Raw genomic sequence first — 18,484 nt, forward strand, 5'->3', positions numbered from 1 at the left:
CTTGCCTTGTTCTGGTAGGGTTCTGGAAGACCTCCTTGCATTAGCAGATTGCATAGCAGATTGCGGGGGCTAGAAGCACCGCTGGGGTGAATCGACACGATTGTGGGAGCATGTCTCGAACTTGACGGACAGAGTGATCATGTGCCTCAGATGCTGCTCATCTCAAGACACGGTCCTGCAACACCGCAAACCCTGTTGACAGGACACGGCCTTCGAAGGTGCGGAGCGGTAACGTCCTGAACACCGAGCGTATACAGATCCTGCAGAGCTTGCCACATGGCACTGGTCTCGAGAGGAGGATCGGTTTCCATCTTCCGCGCAAGATGCCCCCGTTTAGGAATGACTAGGCTGATATTGTCATAAAAGTCAGCCTTGGTTTGTTCGTTAGCGCCTCCTTCACTCATGTCAGGAATCTCCGGCTCCGTCGCTCCTAAACCCCATGCTCCTGATACGAGTACTGCGTCTCTCTTGAACGGGGTCACGGGGTGAGACTTTGCTGTCTTTCGAGCCAGGAGTGGCCCTCCGGTTGAACTAAGGTTAAGGATCTCTCTTTTTAAGTTTACAGAGCTGCAAGTCGAGGTGGCCAGATCCTTCGAGAGAGTCCGGTGGTGTCCCAGGCAGATCTCGTTCGTAGAACATTGCTAAGCTCTGGGAGTGCTCCGTACTCAATATGACAATCGTCGCTTGCACATGGTGAAGCCCACCGGCGGGTCCACGTAAGGGCGAGGGTGAAGGTGAGCAGGTAAGCGCCGAGGGTGAGCAGACGGTGAGCAGACGGTGAGCAGACGGTGAGTCGCAGGTGAGTGAGAATGATCGATTGAAAAGCGGCGTGGTCGATGGAGGCCCGCACGTGAGCCGGAGGCGGACTTTACTCTGCTTGTGTTGTCAATCACGAGTCAGCAATGTCGCCCTGTCGCCTTGTCGCCTTGGCTTTCATGTGCGTTGAGCAGCTAGTGCAGGCCATTCAATAGCGCACAGCAGCGGACCGTTTCCTGTGGTCTCTGCCCTCCGGAGACATCTCGAACTCGGAGGCCCTCCACATATGACGGCTGAGATTACTCCGGTGTACAAATACGTGTACTTTCCCCGAACACGAGTAAGCGAAGATTATTCCCCTAGGGACCTCCCAAGCAGGTCGACTGACACCAGACAGAATAAAAACACCAAGTTCCAGGAGGATGCTCGGCCACGATCGTTTGGTAGATCGGAAATACTCGCCATGGCCATTGCAGTAGCTACAGGATCAATACCCGGCTGTCTTCAGCTCATTCTCTGTCCATTCCCAGAGTTTGCGCCCGGCATCAGCGTCCGTGGACCACTTGTTCGTCCTGTGCTTGCCAACAGGGGTGTAGTACCCGCCATTGACCAGTTCTTCCTTCTTCGCGCCCGCGGCTGCCCAGAGTTGATTCAGGGCACCCGTCTGGACGGTACCAAACAACACAGGGCCGACGATCCTGGCCCCCCATCTAACTATCGCGTTGGTCTGCGCGTTTGGGAGATACAAGTCCGTCTTGATGACGCCCGGGTGCAGTGAAACGCTGGTCAGTGCTGGGTACCGTCGGGCCAACTCGGCGGCAAACACGATATTGGCGGCTTTAGAGGCTGCATATCGAGTCCAAGGCCCAGTCGCCGCCAGCTTTTCCGTCGAGAGGATCGTGTCGAGGTCGGGGGCCATGTTTTGCGCTTCCGAAGAGACGGAAATGACGCGCACATCGGCGTTGTGCTCGTTCGCGGTTCTCTGCAGGGTCGGGAGGAGCAGTTTCGTCAACAAGAAGTGTCCGACGTGATTGGTGCCCATTTGAATGTCTTGTCCTGAAGCCGTCTTCCCGGGTGGGACAGCCATAATCCCGGCGTTCAAAATGAGGATGTCCAGGCGGTCACTGTGACTGATGACCTGGTCGGCAGCCTTCTTGATCGATGGTAACGAGGTGAGATCCAAGGGGAGGTACTCAATGTCAACATTTTGCGAGGTCTGCGATTGAATGGATGAGATGGCGTCGTGTCCTTTGGATTCCGTCCTGGACGCGAGATAAATCTTTCGAGGGTTGTGCTTCGCGAGCTGCAGCACCGTCTCCTTCCCAATCCCATTGTTGCCGCCGGTGACGAGGATGACTTTGCCGGCGAGGCTTTTGATGGCTGTTGCCGGGACAAATGTTGTGCTGCTAAAGGGCCACATGCTTGCAATGCCGGGGTGGTAGACTTCGACTGCAAGTAAGGGATGTAGAGCGTACGGCAGGACAAGTCCCGTAGCGAAGCCGAGGAGCTGTTTGTACTCGATGAGAGTCTGGTACGTCGAATCTGACGACGGTTCAGAGGGCTGGCTGCCTGTATCAGCGCCGTGCTTCACATTTGACACGCCCTCAATTGCAGCATCCTTGGGCTGTCCTGAGGTCTGTGGCGCCATTCACGGCGCAAGAATCACACCGAGGTTGCTGGTAATGTTGACATTCTCGTTGAAGGCATCCAAATCAAAGCGTCACCATATCGCTGCGTCCAATCAAGGAATGGGATGCGATGCTAAGTACTATCGATTGTGCATTGCACACTCCGTATCCCAGCGCAAAGGTTCAAAAGCCGGAGCTCAAGAACTCGCACGTAATTCGAGCCAATCACAAGACCGTGATCCCACATTCGTGACCTCGAAATTCCGACCGCCGGCCACTTTTCTAATCAACATGGTCGTTCAACATCAAGCACTAGTCCTCTCTGTGGTGGAACATGGTTTAACGTAGGTGCCGATGGCAGCAGCGCTGAGGATGATTAAGTTGCTGTTGAACGGCGCGCGAGTACGAAGGAAAGCCCTTGATAACATGATCACATCCTCGGTTGACCAGCGTGTCACATACTGTGGCTGTTTAGATTGTCATGATCCAGAACTTCACAAGCAGGCAAGCCTGGTCTTCTCTTTGGCATCACGGTTCACTCTAACGAGGATGATATATCATTGACCACCAACCTGCCCACACAAAAAGACGTACATTAAGGCTGCTAAATCCCTCGCAAATGACATGACCAAATGTGATTACCCTTTGCCTCACACATTTCCATGTATTTCCCACATATTGCAGTACGAACAAGGACAAATAGCGCAGATGAACCACTCTGTACTCGTGAGCGAGACAGTGAATGTGAGGATACCGACACGGCACATATATGTCACGGAAGCGAGTGCCAAACTCTGGGTTTGAATTGACATTCGAGGCGTCGGGCTTTGGGGCAGAGGACCAGGACCGTCCAAACAGAGCGGATGTCTCGGACTCGTGTGAAGATGAGACTCCAGAGGGACCAGAGAAGAGGGTATGTGCGGTTTGCAACAAGCCCATCGGCGCGGAACAGGCGAACCTCTAGACAGGAATTGAATACGTACACCAAACATAGTGACGGACGAGTCAAGTCAATCCTCACATCTAATCATGATTGAGACAGCGGACTGTGGTAGAGGTGAGCATCTTACAGCTCAGCTCCGGGAGTTTGGGCGGCGGAACGAGAAGATTTAGGCGCGACGAGCAAGTTCACATAGCCGTGCATACCCAGAGAAGAGGCCATGCGTGGGCGGGGGCAATGCCGGGGCGTCTCCGTCGGCGCACACAAAGCCAAGCAGACGCTGCCCGTTAAGCAGCCAGTGCGTGGCCGTGGGAGCCAACAGCCAACAGCCTCGCCTCTGGACCCTCTGGACCCTTGTCAGATCCCCGCAGCCGAGCCAATCACAGCCCAGCACGGCAAAGATAGACCGTTGGAAACTTGCTCACTTCCTTCTGTCTGCGTGGGAGAACGAAGAAAAAGGGCAGAGGCTCGCTCACGCTCTCCCTCCTCAATGTATCCTGACGTCCTGAGTACTCGTACCGCGCTGCTCGCCACGAATCTACCGCTACACTGTCCCCTCGAAACCTTTGCACGAACATATGGTCATAATACAACTTAGCTGGGTTGAGTTCTGTGCTACACAGTACTGCGATCACATCAAAACCCGATAAACGGAGGACATTTCCGGCTCCTTTACTCCCAGAAAGTAATCAGCAAGAACGAACGCCGTTCCCGCCTCCTTCTTCCTCTCTCACCATGGACATGTCATCCCACGACTCGGATTCCATGGATATGCAGTCCATGTCCATGCCCATGGTGTTCACGACATCGCACCACACGCCTCTCTACGGCACGGGGTGGACGCCCTCGACGGGCGGGGCCTACGCCGGGACGTGCATCTTCCTCGTCTTCCTGGCCATCCTGCTGCGCCTGCTCTTCGCGGGCAAGAGCGTGCTCGAACAGCGCTGGGCCATCGCGGCGCGGAATCGCCGCTACGTCCGCGTCCAGGGCCGGACGACCGAGGCCGGCCGCATCGACCAGGATCCCGATGTCAAGACTGGCTCCCTCATCACCGTCAACGGCGTGGAGGAGCATGTCAAGGTCGTGCAGGCCCGGACCCAGTCCACGCCCTTTCGGTTGTCGGTGGACGTCCCGCGAGCCGTGCTGACGACCCTCATCGCCGCGCTGTCGTACTTGCTGTGAGTGGCCGATTTGTGGCTTTTTTCGCCGAGACAAAAATGATAATACTGACGATGGGTGTAGGATGTTGGCCGTCATGTCGTACAATGTCGGATATTTCCTCTCGGTGCTTCTAGGTGTTTTCTTGGGCGAACTGGCCGTGGGACGATACGTGCAGAATGATGACCACGTCCACTAGAGAGGCTGAAACGACCTTGTTACATTTAGATCTTTTGGGAAGGGGGGGTGGGGGTGGTGACCAGGCGGACTTCGGTTTCTGAGCGTGCGGTTAAGAAGAGGCTGCCCTGCCACCCCCATCACATTATGAGTCATGCAGCGCTCGTCTTGTACATGCTGGAAATCATATCTTTGCAACTGTTACCAATGCTGTGGTGGAGTCACTGACCGTGAGAATATCCCCTGGATACTGATCCACACTGGGGTTCGAGCTCAGCCCCATCTTCCACCAGTGACTGGTGATGTCGTCAGCCTAGCAGACGAAGTTGCTAGCCCTCGTAGACAACGGCCATGACTGACGTCGACGGCCAATGTATGGTTTTCCGCTGCGTGGTTCACTAGATACGGCGTTACGCAGTGTGCTATATCTCTTCCGTGCCGACTCGCGCACTCCATCAAGGCCACGTCTCGACCCGATTCCACTCTCCGACCGACTCACTGGGCACTGGACCGCCCGGACCGCCGTGCTCCTTATCCAACGTCCAAATCTGCCTCGTGGCGTTTGCCGGATCCGTCAAGTCTACGGCCTCGACCTGCTCCGGCGTAATGATGGCGACGCGGAAATTCTTCCTCGCCAACGGCTCGTCCGCCAAATGACCTGCCTTTTGCCCCAGCGCCTCTCCCGCCCGGTCATCCTTGCCGTCCGCCAAGGGCTGGCCCGGCGGTGGATTCTTGAACGACCCGCGCATCATGGGCGACAGGTTCTCAAAGTAATTCTCCAGCTCGCGTCGCCAGGACCAGTTTTGGTGGTCCGCGTCCTCCCTCCTCGTCGTGGTGGTGGTGCGCATATACCGCTGCACCTCGGCCTTGACGGTCATGGTGCCGGAATTCTGTGCCTCCGGTGTGCCGCCCTCGATGTCGTCCGCGGCCACGAGCCAACACCTGCCCCGGATGCGCCACTGCGTGTTGGTCTGCTTGAACCAGAAGACGGCCTCGACGGGCCCGCCGCCGCCGGTGCCGGAGCGCGACTGCGCCACGTCGCCGTGGCCCTTGCCCGTCGCGAACACGTGGTACGTCTTGTCCATGCGGGCGTCCGTCGTGAACGTCGGGCAGTCGGACTCGTACACGGCCGGGTTGCGCGGCAGCTTGTTGTGCTCGTTCTCCGGCAGCGTCGCCCAGAAGCCGCGGAAGATGCAGGTCCGCGCGCGCGGCTCGCCCTTGGGCGTCACCGTCGCGAGGACGAACTCGGCGCTGGGCCCGCCGGACTTGTCCAGGTGATCCTGGAACGTCTTTTTCCACGGCGCAACCGTCGACTGGGTGGGGTGCTGCGACATGGTGGAGGCGAGGCGTGTGAGACGAACGACGACGACGGCGCTTTTCGAGGCCACGGTGGATAGACGGACGGATGGGAGTAAGAACAGAGACAGGAATACAGATCGCTCTAGGTGATACCGGAGGTCATGGTTCAGGAGAAGCCTCGAGCCCGCGTCGGCTGCTTCTGGATTTATTCTCTGTTGATTTTTGTGGTTGATGGTCAATTATGACGCGGTGATTGGGATGGAGATCACATCAACAAGTTGAAATGACGTCGACGATTTCACGAGTGACTCGAGAGACACGAGATCATCAGTACGTGGACCACAGCACACGCAGCATCGCAGGAACAAGTCTTATGTGGTCTCATTCCTACATTGCGGTACAGCAGAATTCTTTTCTCCCTGCTGTTACGAAAAGGATATGATCGTGGGAAAGTCTTCGAGGGTGGCTTCTGAGATTGACCGATGCCAATATCGGCTCCAGTCCACGCGTGGCCTGTCCCCTGCTTGATTTTTGACTTTGGATTGACCGAAGGTTCTGACGTGGCCTTTGACGAGAAATCAACAGTAATTTAGAATGGACGCACAGTAGGGTTCTGGCTTCTTTTGCCGGAGAGCAATGATGGGTTTTCATTACTGGCACTCTGCGCTATGGAGGGGACGCAGAATACCTCATCTCGTCGTCATTGTCGGTCTGTCACTTTCGCATGATAGAGACCTGGAACTGGTTCTGCAATGCAAGTACGCCTTGAACGAGCCGACAATATCAATTCAAACGTCAGACTCTCGACAGGAGGACGGAATCAGACATCGAATGGTTAAACGATAGGCGAACGGAATTGTCTGTGCATCTGACATTAGTTCGTCACAGCCATGCCGGTTGACCGGTCCCCGTCGTCACAGTATTAATGTCATGGTCCTCTGTAACCATCAGTATCGCGATAGTCACCTTCTCGGGGCCTCTTCCTGGACTGGTAGCAAGGGATAGTCGAGTAATACCCCGTACCCCTGCACCAGTCGTTCGGGCTTCCGTTAACGATTGCGTACGGCAAGCCACCATTGACCGAGCGAGAGAGGGCCCTAGAGAAATTGGCCTGAGAGCTGCTTCCGAATCCCACCAAATTCGGCGGCTACGAGTGAGAAATAGTCACAACCCAGTACCGTCCTCAATCAATTATAGTCCTTGAGCTCGCCCTTTGGCAGTGTCTTCTCATGAGCACCTCTCCCATCCCATTTACGTTTCCAGCACCAGGCCTCGTCCTTTTCCTTTCCGTTAGACTTACCGTTCAGCACGTTGACCACATACTTCCCAATGTTCGGCAGGAACTTCCAACTGTGAAATGAGCCCGCAGTCGCGAAGTACAGATTCGACAGTCGCGGGTCTGGATGTTGCGTGATCAACTGATTCTGATCCGGCGAGATGACATCCCAGCATAGGCGCCAGTCATCAGGTGTTCTGCCGTGGTCGAGGATCTCAGGCACCCGCTGGCGGATGATCTCAATGGACTGTCGCTTGAGTGTTTCTGGAACGGATTTCTGGTCCGGCGATGGCACTGAGATGTTCTGGCCGGTTTCTGGATGCGGCTGCGTATTGAGGAATGTGTTTGCATTGGTGAATTTGTACAAGCGGTCCTTGTTTGGAGGCATGACTTCACCTTTCGCGCCGTAGATCAATACCGGCATTTGAGAGTAATGGTCTGCTTCCGCTTCCGACAGTTGGAATGCGGCGACGCATACTCCAGCTGCCTTTATCTGTTGCTGAATACTGTCACCAGGAGAGATGTTGATCTTCTGTTCGAACGATGCCATAAGATATGGGGTCCATGCACCTGTTGCGAGAACGATCGTCTGCCCGCTAAAGACCCTCCCATCGGCAGTGCGAACCCCTGCAAGACGTTCACCATTGCTGAGCAACTCGGTCACTTCCCCTACCTCTTGTTTCACGCCTGCCTTGACGGCTTCGTGCATCAGAGCCGCTACTGCGCCTGAGGCGTCGGCCCATCCAGCACTAGAATTCGTGTACGCCTTGTCGTATCCCGTTGTGTCCATGCCGGAAAGCACGCCACCCCATCTCGTCTTCACGTCCTCGAGTGAGAGATCAGCCGACGGATCGAGACGGCCACTCTCGCGAAAGTTCTTGCGAATCCTGTCGGCGAGATCGCTGCCCTTCTCGTCGACCATGACCCATCCTGTCTGGTGGAAATATGGCTTCAGGATGGGATCTTCCGTCCAGCTCTCCATAGCTTCATAGGCCAGATCCATGTAAAAGGCCTTACTGTAGTCGGCGCGGACGATCTTATTGATGTCTGAGGACGCAGCCTGTGGCGATGGCACGAGTGCGCGATCAAGCACCGTGATCCGTGATGGACCGGCATGGCTTTTCGACAGGTGATACGCCGTACTCGTGCCAAAGATGCCCCCTCCAACAATCAAAACGTCGCATTGAGCCGAGTCAGTACAGTCCATTCTGGATACTGTGTTCCACGCAGGCAGTGAGGAAGACACTGACATGCTAAACGTCGTCGGAAGTTTGCCTGGCTCCCTGGCTCCTGTGTAACCCACGGGGGCTGGGCGACGAACCCTTGCACGCCTCGTCAGCCACCGGCTCCACGTTGAGCCCTGTCGCTGCCTGTCATGTCATGACTGCTGGGGAAACAGCGCCACCAGATCTCCGCAGGCATCGCCGAGAGATTGAGCCTCCAATCCTTAGCTTGAGTTTACGGTGTTCCGGCGGAAGATTACCTCGGTATCTCGAATAATGCGCCGCACTGCAGAACGAGGCAGTCGTACGAGTACAAGTAGAAGGGGAGGAATCATCTCGTGTGGGATTGCTGACCGGCTGCGAAGATCGTCCGTTCCTTGCGCGTGGTGGCCTTGAATATATCTGGACGCCGTCACTGACTCTTTACTTGTGTTTGTCCTTGCGTTGACCATTGCGACGGTGTCTGTCTTCGGCCTTTTCGACGCGTCAGCTCATCTGCCGTCGTCCTAGAACCATGTCTCTTGGTAGGCCTGAATCCGCATCAGCCAGCGGAGATGATCCATTGTGCTAAGATTTTATTTCACAGCAACAGCAGCGGCGGTCGCCGCTGGCAGCTGGGCCACAGCGGCCTACCTAGACGCAAAGTTTCACTTTCGGAAAGACCTTGAATTCCTCGGCAGACTGAGGCGCGGCGGAAAGGAGTATGAGCGCGTGGTCAGGGAGGACAAAGTCTGCATCTGGTACGCCGTCGAGGAACAGTGCAAGAAGAGTTGGAACAACCCCGCGATCTGGACGAGGGAGGGAACATACACCTTCGGCCAGCTGTACGAGGAGAGTCTTCGATATGCGCAGTGGATGCGGGAACAGGGCGTCAAGCCCGGTGAGCTGGTCGCCATGTATATGACGAACTCGGCACACTTCATGTTCGTCTGGTTCGCCTGTACGGCCGTCGGTGCGGCGCCTGCATTCATCAACTACAACCTCGAAGGGAAGGCGTTGATGCACTGCCTGGACGTCTGTCAGTCGAGACTGTTGATTGTCGATGGAGATGCAGGATGCCAGAAGAGGATCAGCCAGAGCCAGTCCGAGATCGAGGCTCGAGGCACCAAGATTGCCATCCTCGACAGCACTTTACAGCAGGAGATTGCTGCAAGTCCCGTGGTCAGACCTGGCGATGAGCTTCGCAAAGGCACCGAAGGCAGCTTCCCCTATTGTTTGATATACACCAGGTGAGTGTCTTTCGCATCTCCTCCGGCTGTCTCGAACAGGAAGTAACACATGGTCACAGTGGAACGACCGGTCTCCCCAAGGGCTGCGCCTTCACCTTGCAGAGAGTCTACGCCATGAATGGCCATCGCGAACCCCTGTGTGGAGGCATTCCCGGCAAAGACCGATGGTACAATGCCATGCCTCTATACCACGGCACCGGTGCCATTTCGTCGTCTACCGCGCTGCTTCAGGGCCTCTCCATCGCCATCGCGCCAAAGTTCTCCGTGTCTCGGTTTTGGAACGACGTCCATGACTCGGGATCGACCTTCTTCATCTACGTGGGTGAGACGGCACGGTATCTCCTCAACGCGCCGCCTCACCCGCTGGAGCGCAAACACAACATCCGCTGCTGTTATGGCAATGGGCTGCGGCCCGACGTCTGGGAGAGATTCCAGACTCGCTTCAACATCCCCGAAGTCGGCGAGTTCTTCAATTCCACCGAGGGCATGTTCAGCCTGTTGAACTACGACAGAGGTCCGTACCTGCGAGCCTGTGTCGGCCACCACGGTCTGATTTTCCGGCTGATGCTCCGCAACACCTACATCCCCGTCCGGATCGACCATGAGACCGGCGACATCTGGCGGGACCCGAAGACGGGCTTCGCACAGCGAATGCCATACGAGGAAGGCGGCGAAATGATCGTCGCCGTACCCAGCAAGGAAGCATTCCAGGGCTACTGGAGAGCTGAAGCCGCCACGGACAAGAAGTTCTGCACGGATGTGTTCAAGAAAGGAGATATCTACTATCGCTCAGGCGATGCCCTGAGAAGAGAGCCCGACGGCAGATGGCACTTCCTCGACCGTCTGGGCGACACCTTCCGGTGGAAGTCCGAGAACGTCTCCACGGCAGAGGTGGCACTGACGATAGGCCAGTACCCCGGCATTGCTGAGGCGAACGTCTATGGTGTGCTGGTGCCCAACCACGAAGGCCGAGCAGGCTGTGCGGCCATCCATCTCGACCCGAACCATACAGGGCCTCCAGTCGACTACAACGACCTGCTGAGATACCTGCACGCGCGCCTGCCCCGATACGCGGTCCCGGTCTTCCTGCGAATTGTCAGGGAAAGCACACACATTCACAACCACAAACAGAACAAAGTCCCGCTGCGGAAGGAGGGGGTTGACCCGAAAGCCATCGGCACAGAGGTGCCCGAGGGCAAGGGCGACTCGTTCCTGTGGTTGCCTCCCAAGGGCGATCACTATGTCCCGTTCAGGCCCGAGGATTGGGAGAAGTTGTCCAACGGCCAAGCCAGGTTATGATTGATACGCTGAGACGGCGGTGATGGGTACGAAGTAGATTTCACACGGACACGCCAGATTGTGATGGCTCGAAGAGCAGTGATGGTAGATTTGGCGATGCCGGGATATATGACGACGCCGGGAATAGATGTTTTATTCTACCATAGAAAACACGATGGCTGCGGCGTGATAGCAAACGCTCGTCTTCTCTTCACTTCTAGAACTTCTAGAATTCGCCGAAGAGGGACCTTCAGAGTAGAGCAGTGATGGTAGATTCGACGACCTCGGGCTGGACCTTCACAGTAGACGGACAATTACTGCATTCTCACTGCACAGCACCGCACAGCACTCCATCACCCGTGTATGTCTCCTTTTCGTCTGCCTAATTCCCGCCGAAATTCCTTGTCTACAAGCTCTCTGTACGGAGTAGAATTTCTCGAAACAATCCCCCGTCCTTGAATCGCGCGTCCCGTGTGTGAAGTGCCTTGATGTACGGAGTATTATGTGCCATCTCGAACGGCGTCGGTACATTAGGAAACTCCGCCATCACGCACGCTTCCCATGTACGGAGTAGTTGGTATTGTATGTAGTTATGCAGCCATGTAGCTATGTACGTGACTCGCTGCGCGGTGGGAGGCGGTAGGGAGGGTCTTTGCCGGCCATCGGCTCTCTCCGATGAAGGGCCCCCCTGACGTGGACTTACTGTAGGCCGTGCCCCCGACATTGTACATACCTAGCGGTTCATGCTTCTACAGTGTCCAGCTTCTACGAGGTACTGTAGAACATCGAACTCAGGCTCAAGAAATTCGAATATATTTATCTATGGCCGGCTCACACCACTCCTATGGAGAATTACCTGAACACAGTAGGAGAATCACTGTCCCGAAGAGGAACAATAGGCATCTACTTCCACCTGGGAATGGGACGGCGACAGTGGTGAGAAGAGGAATTGGTTCTTGTCTTGAAAAAGTCTCTGTCAATTCTCGTCAATTCCCGTCCAGCGCAATATCATACTGTAACCTGGTCCCGTACTGAGCAATGTCAGAATTTTTGAGGACTGGGTGTCTATTTCATTCTACCTTTTAAACGATCCAATGCAGAGTACAGTTCCTATACTTGACCCTATCCACATCCAATTTGTCGCGCCATGACCCATCTCCCCTTCTCCCAGGGGGCGAATGCCTGTCGACCTTCCTGCTGATTTGAGGTCACCAATCAAAGTGGCTTCCCTCTTGATGCTGCTCACACGGGTGCAAAGCGCAACACCATTCCGTGCTCGCCATATCAGCATCGGGGTCTCTGCAGCAGAATCAGGGCTCCCAGAGGTCGGACGCCAGGGAGAAGGGTGGGCTATGGTGACTTCCGTATCGGAAGACACGCTGACGATATCTGTCCTGTCAACGCACGTCATGTTTTCCATCCGTAAGCCGTAGTCCATAATAATGCTGCTAGCCCATGTCATATCCTTTTGCTAGTCCTTTTCAGGCACCTGCAGCGTAACCGCTCGCCGGCGGGGCACTGCTCTGGTATGCAATGAGCCTCATTTCAGTCGATGGCAAACAATGTTTGCAACGCGGCTTCTATCTCCATCAATGTTGTTCGATCATCCGCCGTGTCCAAGAGCCGTCACGTCATACCAACTCTAGCATCAGCGGGCTTATAGTGTCGCAGGTAGGTTTCTTCCCCCGGATCTGTGCTGAAGTGTGTACTGGAGCGGTGAGGCATGCATCTCTCTCGAATCGTGCATGTGTTCTTGGAGGGCTCGAGTTGATCATAACCAATTCCTGATGCCGTCCGGTGCTTCCATTGCTTCGCTGTCCGTCTTGGTTCGCTCCAGGTTGTCAGTGGCAGAATCATCGGTCGTCGTGTAATTAGTGTCCATAGTGGTGGTGGTGTAGGTTGAGAAGTTCGTGGAGCCGCACACGGGCTGTCGCCAGACCCCGCCAACATAGCCCCTCTCGATGGCGATCGACTTCAGTGGGAGAGGATTGAATCGTTCAATGAAGACTTTATCCAGCGCCCGATCCTTGGGTTTGGAATATCGTTCATATTCCGCTATGCAAGCCTCAAACGTCCACCCCGTCACTCTGCGGAAACTGGCTGTGATGCAACCGGTCCTGTGCTTCCCTTTGTTGCAGTGGATGAGCATGGGGTAATTTGACGAATCGAGCATCAGCTCAAGAACCTGGTAGACGACTGCGTCCGGAGTGTAGATTTCCGGGTCCTTGTTGGCGAGGATTGGGATGTGATAGTGGGTAATGTGGTTCCTCGTCATGTATCTCTTGTAATCTTCGGACAGTGCTTGTGGCACCAGCGTCACGATGGTCTTGAGGCTCAGCTTTTCCAACTCCAGAAAATGCGGCGTTTGGGGATAGCTGGATCGGTAAAGCCCGGGAGCAATGATCTGGAAGTTGACTGGACGCCCTGTACCGTCTGGTGTTGGTGGCTGGGACTCCTCTACGTGAATCGTCTCAGCTTCTAGAGAGACGTTCAAAGCAGCCAGCGAGGCCGCCAACTCGCTGGAATCGACTCCGCAGTCGGCCATCCCTGAATACTTTTCGTCGCTCATCATGCGATCCCAGTTCTTCCTTGATCTGAAGGAAGTGGCGGTACCACACGCTGATCTGAGCTTGGGGACCACTGCTGAAGCTGTACAATAGGCGTCCTCAGGTCGTCTGCTGGATGAGGAGGCAGTCCACGGTCAGAGTGGGAAGATTCCTGGAAGACGAGGAGGGCGCCGTTTACACTGAATATATGTAGGTCACTAGTCGAAGGTCCTCAGCAACGAGGTTGACACCAAAGACTTCCGACGTCCGGGCCAGTTATGGTGGGGTGCAAACTGGCAGCGGCTTTACCAGCCTGATGCCAGGGACGCGGTCGAAGAAGTGTCTGGGACGCGCGACTAATTGGCCATTTTAGCGCAAGGTTTGAGTGTACCAACGGACAGGCTGAGACACAGGTATGTGCGGGCTGGTTTCAACCAGGTAGTACGGAGTGAGGGTGAGAGGGATGTATAGGGCAGCTTGTCGATATCAACCGATGGTGGTGGCTATTGAAGTGAGGGACGAGGCCGCGAGGTGTGTAGTAGGGTCATCGAGGCAGTTATCTTGACCGTGCTCGGTCTTGACAACCCGGATTACTGATTGGACGCATGGTTACGGCGGTCTTGGAGGATCTCTGCGATGGTGTTGCAGAAGGAACAATATTTGAGCCCAAGGCCAGAGTCGAGGGTTGTACCATGCCAGGTGCGAGGTAGAAGAAAAGACGCGAGCGTGTGTGCGAGATTTAGAGGAAAGAAGGAATGAGAGAGGGCGACGACCAAACTCTGTGCCGACCAGATATTTCTTGCTCGGCTTGATTGTGGTATCCAGTCAGCGCAAATCACCCGGGTGGGTATGGCAGCATCTTGACGCGGTGACGATTTGCTAGGCAAACGGCGGCAGGCGGCAGCCAACAGCTCCAGTCCCCAGTACGAGGGAACAAGAAGCGCGTCGCTCTGATGGCGAGACTCAAAAAACAGAAGAGGCTAAGGAAGGCAAAAAAAATTAAGTGGGTGAGTGGAAACAAAGCCACAAGTGAGAGAAACGCGAGCGGCATTTGGCTGCGTGCACGTGCTCGTCCACTTAACCTGGACGCGCCTAAAGAGCCCCAGAACGGCCTCTCGTTATTAACTCGTATGAAGTTCGGGGCGAGACTCGGGGCCGGAAGGGGCGTGGGGTTGCTACACAGGTAGGTATGTCATTTGACACCGGCCATGCATTCTCTCAGTTTCCCATCCACTCAGTGCTTGAGCCTCTTGTAAGTCGTCGCCCATGAAGTGGATTCTATTCATTGTCTACATGTACCTAGTGTCTACAGTAATGTGATGTCTTCACTGCATCTTTTCCTGCAATAGCATCTCGCCGTCATCAACACCATCAACCAAGCATCCACGCGGCAGTACCGAGGCCAAAGCTCACCCCGCCGCTCCGAGACAATCATGCGACGATGACCAACGCGGATTATTCACCATTCTCGAACAAAACGTGCTTGTTTACTCATTCGAGGGCCCCGACACTTGGCGTCTTTCGATTCGTCGTCACACTCCCGCGGCTCCCAAGCCAAACATATCGGTCGAATTCTTCCATGCTGCTGCACAGACCTCCTCGACTGAGATGCCCTTGACTCGCGCGATCACGTGAGCCACCTGGACGATGGTCGCGGGCTCGTTTCTGCCTTTGACCATCATTCCTTTCTGCCATTTCTCCTTCTTGACTGCTTTCGGCACGGCAGGTCCGTCCTTGAGGTGTTGAGAAGAGGCGTGGGACGCCCGGATCTCGCACCACGGCCCATCGGTCTCAATCTGAAGTCGGTCAAGTGGGACAGCCTTCACCGCCTCCAGATTCTCTTCCGTCTTCATGCTGCAACCGTTGATTCCAATATCGAACCCGAGCCGGCACAGAGACTCCATCTCCGGCACTGTACCGGTGAAGCTGTGTACCAGTCCTCGTTTGGGGAACTTGTCCAAGCGCTCACCGATGAGTCTTTCAAAGTCTTCACTGCATGCTCTCGAGTGTAGAAACAACGGCATTTGCAATTCCTCGGCCAAGGAGAGCTGGAGCTCGAAGTACTTGAGCTGCACATCCTTGGGTGAGAGAAATAACCGATCGTAGTCGAGCCCGATTTCGCCGAATGCCACCGCGTGGCCTGTCTCCTTCGCTTCAAGAGCGACGTCCCGCAACTCTTTGATCAGCGCGTCGGGCCCGCCGTTGTAGTTGTCGAAGTCTTGGGTTGAGCATGGGTGGACGCCGACTGTCGCATAGCAGACGCCAGCTAGGGGCTGGTCAGTGACGACAGCCGCAGGTAGCAAGGGGTGGCCTACGATATTTCTTCGCGAGGTCTACAGCGTGATGGGACTCTATTAGGTTTGAACCAGTGATCATCAGCTTTTGGACACCGACGTCGAGTGCTCTCTGGACAACATCGTCCAGATCGTCTTCATGCGCTTGCTTTCCATGGTAAACTCCTCGAAAGACGGGATCTCCCAAGTTGATGCCGACCTGAACCGTGTCAGCATCCGGAAGGTTGTGCATCATGGCCGTCGACCTACATCTGCATACTTGAAGGGCGTTGCATTGCCCGCCATGGTCATATAGCGAGATCCGCTACCGTGGCAGAGAGTGATATACCCTTTACCGGGCCATGTCTCAGGACGTAATGCTTGGTCACCTCAGTAAAGAGTCACTCATCGTGCTTTAGATGACGGAATTCTCACCACCAGATTTCACGCAAGCAACGGACCCAACTGAAGAAGGTCTGAGTAGACAGATCGTGGTGCGGGCTAGAACGGCCTGCAGCCGCAATGGCATCAGATTTTGCTGCAGGTCTTGTGGTGGCTGCAGGAACGAGATCTAGATGAGCTTGCGGTGGAAGTACGGAGTACTCCAATCGACGCGTCAAAGGCTACAGTACGAAGTACCTACTTTGTGACTAGTACGAGTTACGATACAAGCACATACAGTACTCCGTACAATCGGCTGAATTGCCGCCGAGGCCGAAGACAAAGCAGACAGATTCTCCTCCAATGTCACTCAATGATCTCGAGTCAAAGTCCCTTACAGTCTCCGCACCGGCCTGGACGCCGACATCCTTCTCCATCAATACCTGGTATGTTTCAAGATTGTCGACATTGCCCTCGATAAGCGGCTAGACAGATCACGCTCCGCCTTGCCAGCCGGTGAAAATACCTTCAGCCGATGGAGTAGGACCATCTACATGGAGATGCTACCACAGCGTCCGAGCATGTAAGTATATATCCCGACAGTGAGTTGTCTCTCGCGTCTCCCTCGTCGCGTCCAGCCAGGCAAGAACGCTTCGTAAGGACCTTAGATCTCAATTCCCACCTGCTTTCACGATGGCACCACGTCAGATCTCAGTCTCGGAAATCTCGTCGCACGACAAAGACACCGACTGTTGGATAGTCGTCGACGGCCAAGTATGGGATATCACGAAATTCGCCCCCGAACACCCCGGCGGCCCAGGCATCATATACAAGTATGCCGGCCGAGACGCCACACAGGCATACAATGAAACACACTCCCCGGCGATCATCAAGAACAACCTCCCAGCAGACGCTCTCAAGGGCATCCTCGACCGATCGACCGTCACGGCGGAATGGCCAACCCCGTCAGCACAGGCGGAGCCGGCTGAATCGAAAGCTGCCTCGTCATCATCAGAGAAACCACCCTTGGAATCACTGATCAACGCACACGACTTCGAGCTCGCGGCGCGCAACAGCGCCACCGCAAAGACGTGGGCCTTTTACTCGTCGGCGGCCAACGACCTGATAACGCGCGACCTCAACGCGCGGCTGTTCCACAAGGTCCTGTTCCGGCCGCGAGTGATGCGCCGCGTCGACAAAATCAGCACCGCGACCTCCATCCTCGGCCACCCGGTGTCCTTCCCCCTGATGATCGCCCCCGCCGCCATGGCCCGCCTCATCCACCCAGACGGGGAGCTCGCGCTGGCCCGCGCCGCCCAGTCACGCCGCATCCTGCAGTGCATATCCAACAACGCGAGCTACTCGGCGTCGGAGATCGTGTCGCAGCCCGAAGTGGCCGACCACCCGTTCCTCTTCCAACTGTACGTCAACCGCGAGCGGGCGAAATCCGAGGCCCTCCTGCGCCGGATCCACGCGCACGCCAACATCCGCGGCATCGTCGTGACGACCGACGCGGCCGCCGCGGGCAAGCGCGAGGCCGACGAGCGCGTCAAGGCCGACGAGTCGATCCGCAACCCGATGATGACGTCGTCGGCCAAGAACGACAAAAGGGGCGGCGGCTACGGCCGCCTGATGGCCAGCTTCATCGACCCGGACCTCAACTGGGACGACGTCGCGTGGCTGCGCGGGCAGACGACCCTCCCGCTCGTGCTCAAGGGCATCATGGCCGCCGACGACGTCAAGCTCGCGCTCGACCACGGCCTCGACGGCGTCGTGCTTTCCAACCACGGCGGGCGGAACCTCGACACCTCGCCGCCCGCGCTGCTCGTGCTCCTGGAGCTGCACGCCCGCTTTCCCGAGATCTTCAGCCGTCACCACCCCTCCTCGCCTGCCGTCAAGGCCGGGCGGGCTCGGCCGTTCTCCATCTTCGTTGACGGGGGCATCCGTCGCGGCACGGATATCCTGAAGCTCGTGTGTCTGGGCGCTGTGGCCGCGGGGATTGGGCGGCCCGCGCTGTTCGCCACGGGCTACGGCCAGGAGGGCGTCGAGTCGCTGATTGACATTCTGAAGGACGAGTTCGAGGTCGCCATGAGGAACGTCGGCATCACGGCCGTGGGGGACTGTCGGCCCGAGTATGTCAATTCCGGGGCGATCGATAAGTGGGTGGTGAGCACGAGGGAGCATCCTTACGCTGTTGCGTGGGCCGACGCTGAGCCTGCAATCCCGAGGAGGGGGAGTAAACTGTAGTCAAATAGGGCTGTCGTCTGGTAACGTTATGAACCTTTGGCGGGTATATACTATATAGACGGACATGGAGAAT

General features: G+C 56.0%; 8 protein-coding genes across 8 annotated transcripts; 3 read left to right on the top strand and 5 right to left on the bottom strand.

Moving 5' to 3' along the window:
* Positions 1–1,243: 1,243 nt before the first annotated feature.
* G647_04960 (uncharacterized protein) lies at positions 1,244–2,176 on the bottom strand (the record flags this gene model as incomplete). The annotated part of the gene is made up of 1 exon (XM_008729296.1): positions 1,244–2,176. One exon carries the CDS (start codon positions 2,174–2,176, stop codon positions 1,244–1,246), a length of 933 nt encoding a protein of 310 aa, XP_008727518.1.
* Positions 2,177–4,059: 1,883 nt separating this feature from the next.
* Positions 4,060–4,681, top strand: G647_04961 (uncharacterized protein; the record flags this gene model as incomplete). The annotated part of the gene is made up of 2 exons (XM_008729297.1): positions 4,060–4,502; positions 4,567–4,681. The coding sequence occupies 2 exons, from the start codon at positions 4,060–4,062 to the stop codon at positions 4,679–4,681; spliced, it is 558 nt and encodes a 185-aa protein (XP_008727519.1).
* A 433-nt stretch (positions 4,682–5,114) lies between these two features.
* Positions 5,115–5,993, bottom strand: G647_04962 (uncharacterized protein; the record flags this gene model as incomplete). The annotated part of the gene is made up of 1 exon (XM_008729298.1): positions 5,115–5,993. One exon carries the CDS (start codon positions 5,991–5,993, stop codon positions 5,115–5,117), a length of 879 nt encoding a protein of 292 aa, XP_008727520.1.
* A 1,152-nt stretch (positions 5,994–7,145) lies between these two features.
* G647_04963 (uncharacterized protein) lies at positions 7,146–8,441 on the bottom strand (the record flags this gene model as incomplete). The annotated part of the gene is made up of 1 exon (XM_008729299.1): positions 7,146–8,441. One exon carries the CDS (start codon positions 8,439–8,441, stop codon positions 7,146–7,148), a length of 1,296 nt encoding a protein of 431 aa, XP_008727521.1.
* A 530-nt stretch (positions 8,442–8,971) lies between these two features.
* On the top strand, positions 8,972–10,985 carry G647_04964 (uncharacterized protein; the record flags this gene model as incomplete). Its single annotated transcript, XM_008729300.1, has 3 exons — positions 8,972–8,981; positions 9,044–9,686; positions 9,746–10,985. The coding sequence occupies 3 exons, from the start codon at positions 8,972–8,974 to the stop codon at positions 10,983–10,985; spliced, it is 1,893 nt and encodes a 630-aa protein (XP_008727522.1).
* A 1,750-nt stretch (positions 10,986–12,735) lies between these two features.
* On the bottom strand, positions 12,736–13,509 carry G647_04965 (uncharacterized protein; the record flags this gene model as incomplete). Its single annotated transcript, XM_008729301.1, has 1 exon — positions 12,736–13,509. The coding sequence occupies one exon, from the start codon at positions 13,507–13,509 to the stop codon at positions 12,736–12,738; it is 774 nt and encodes a 257-aa protein (XP_008727523.1).
* Positions 13,510–15,042: 1,533 nt separating this feature from the next.
* On the bottom strand, positions 15,043–16,036 carry G647_04966 (uncharacterized protein; the record flags this gene model as incomplete). Its single annotated transcript, XM_008729302.1, has 2 exons — positions 15,043–15,776; positions 15,826–16,036. 2 exons carry the CDS (start codon positions 16,034–16,036, stop codon positions 15,043–15,045), a joined length of 945 nt encoding a protein of 314 aa, XP_008727524.1.
* An 821-nt stretch (positions 16,037–16,857) lies between these two features.
* On the top strand, positions 16,858–18,411 carry G647_04967 (uncharacterized protein; the record flags this gene model as incomplete). Its single annotated transcript, XM_008729303.1, has 1 exon — positions 16,858–18,411. The coding sequence occupies one exon, from the start codon at positions 16,858–16,860 to the stop codon at positions 18,409–18,411; it is 1,554 nt and encodes a 517-aa protein (XP_008727525.1).
* Positions 18,412–18,484: the final 73 nt, after the last annotated feature.

This window comes from Cladophialophora carrionii, assembly GCF_000365165.1.
Source record: "Cladophialophora carrionii CBS 160.54 unplaced genomic scaffold supercont1.4, whole genome shotgun sequence".
NCBI lineage: Eukaryota > Fungi > Ascomycota > Eurotiomycetes > Chaetothyriales > Herpotrichiellaceae > Cladophialophora > Cladophialophora carrionii.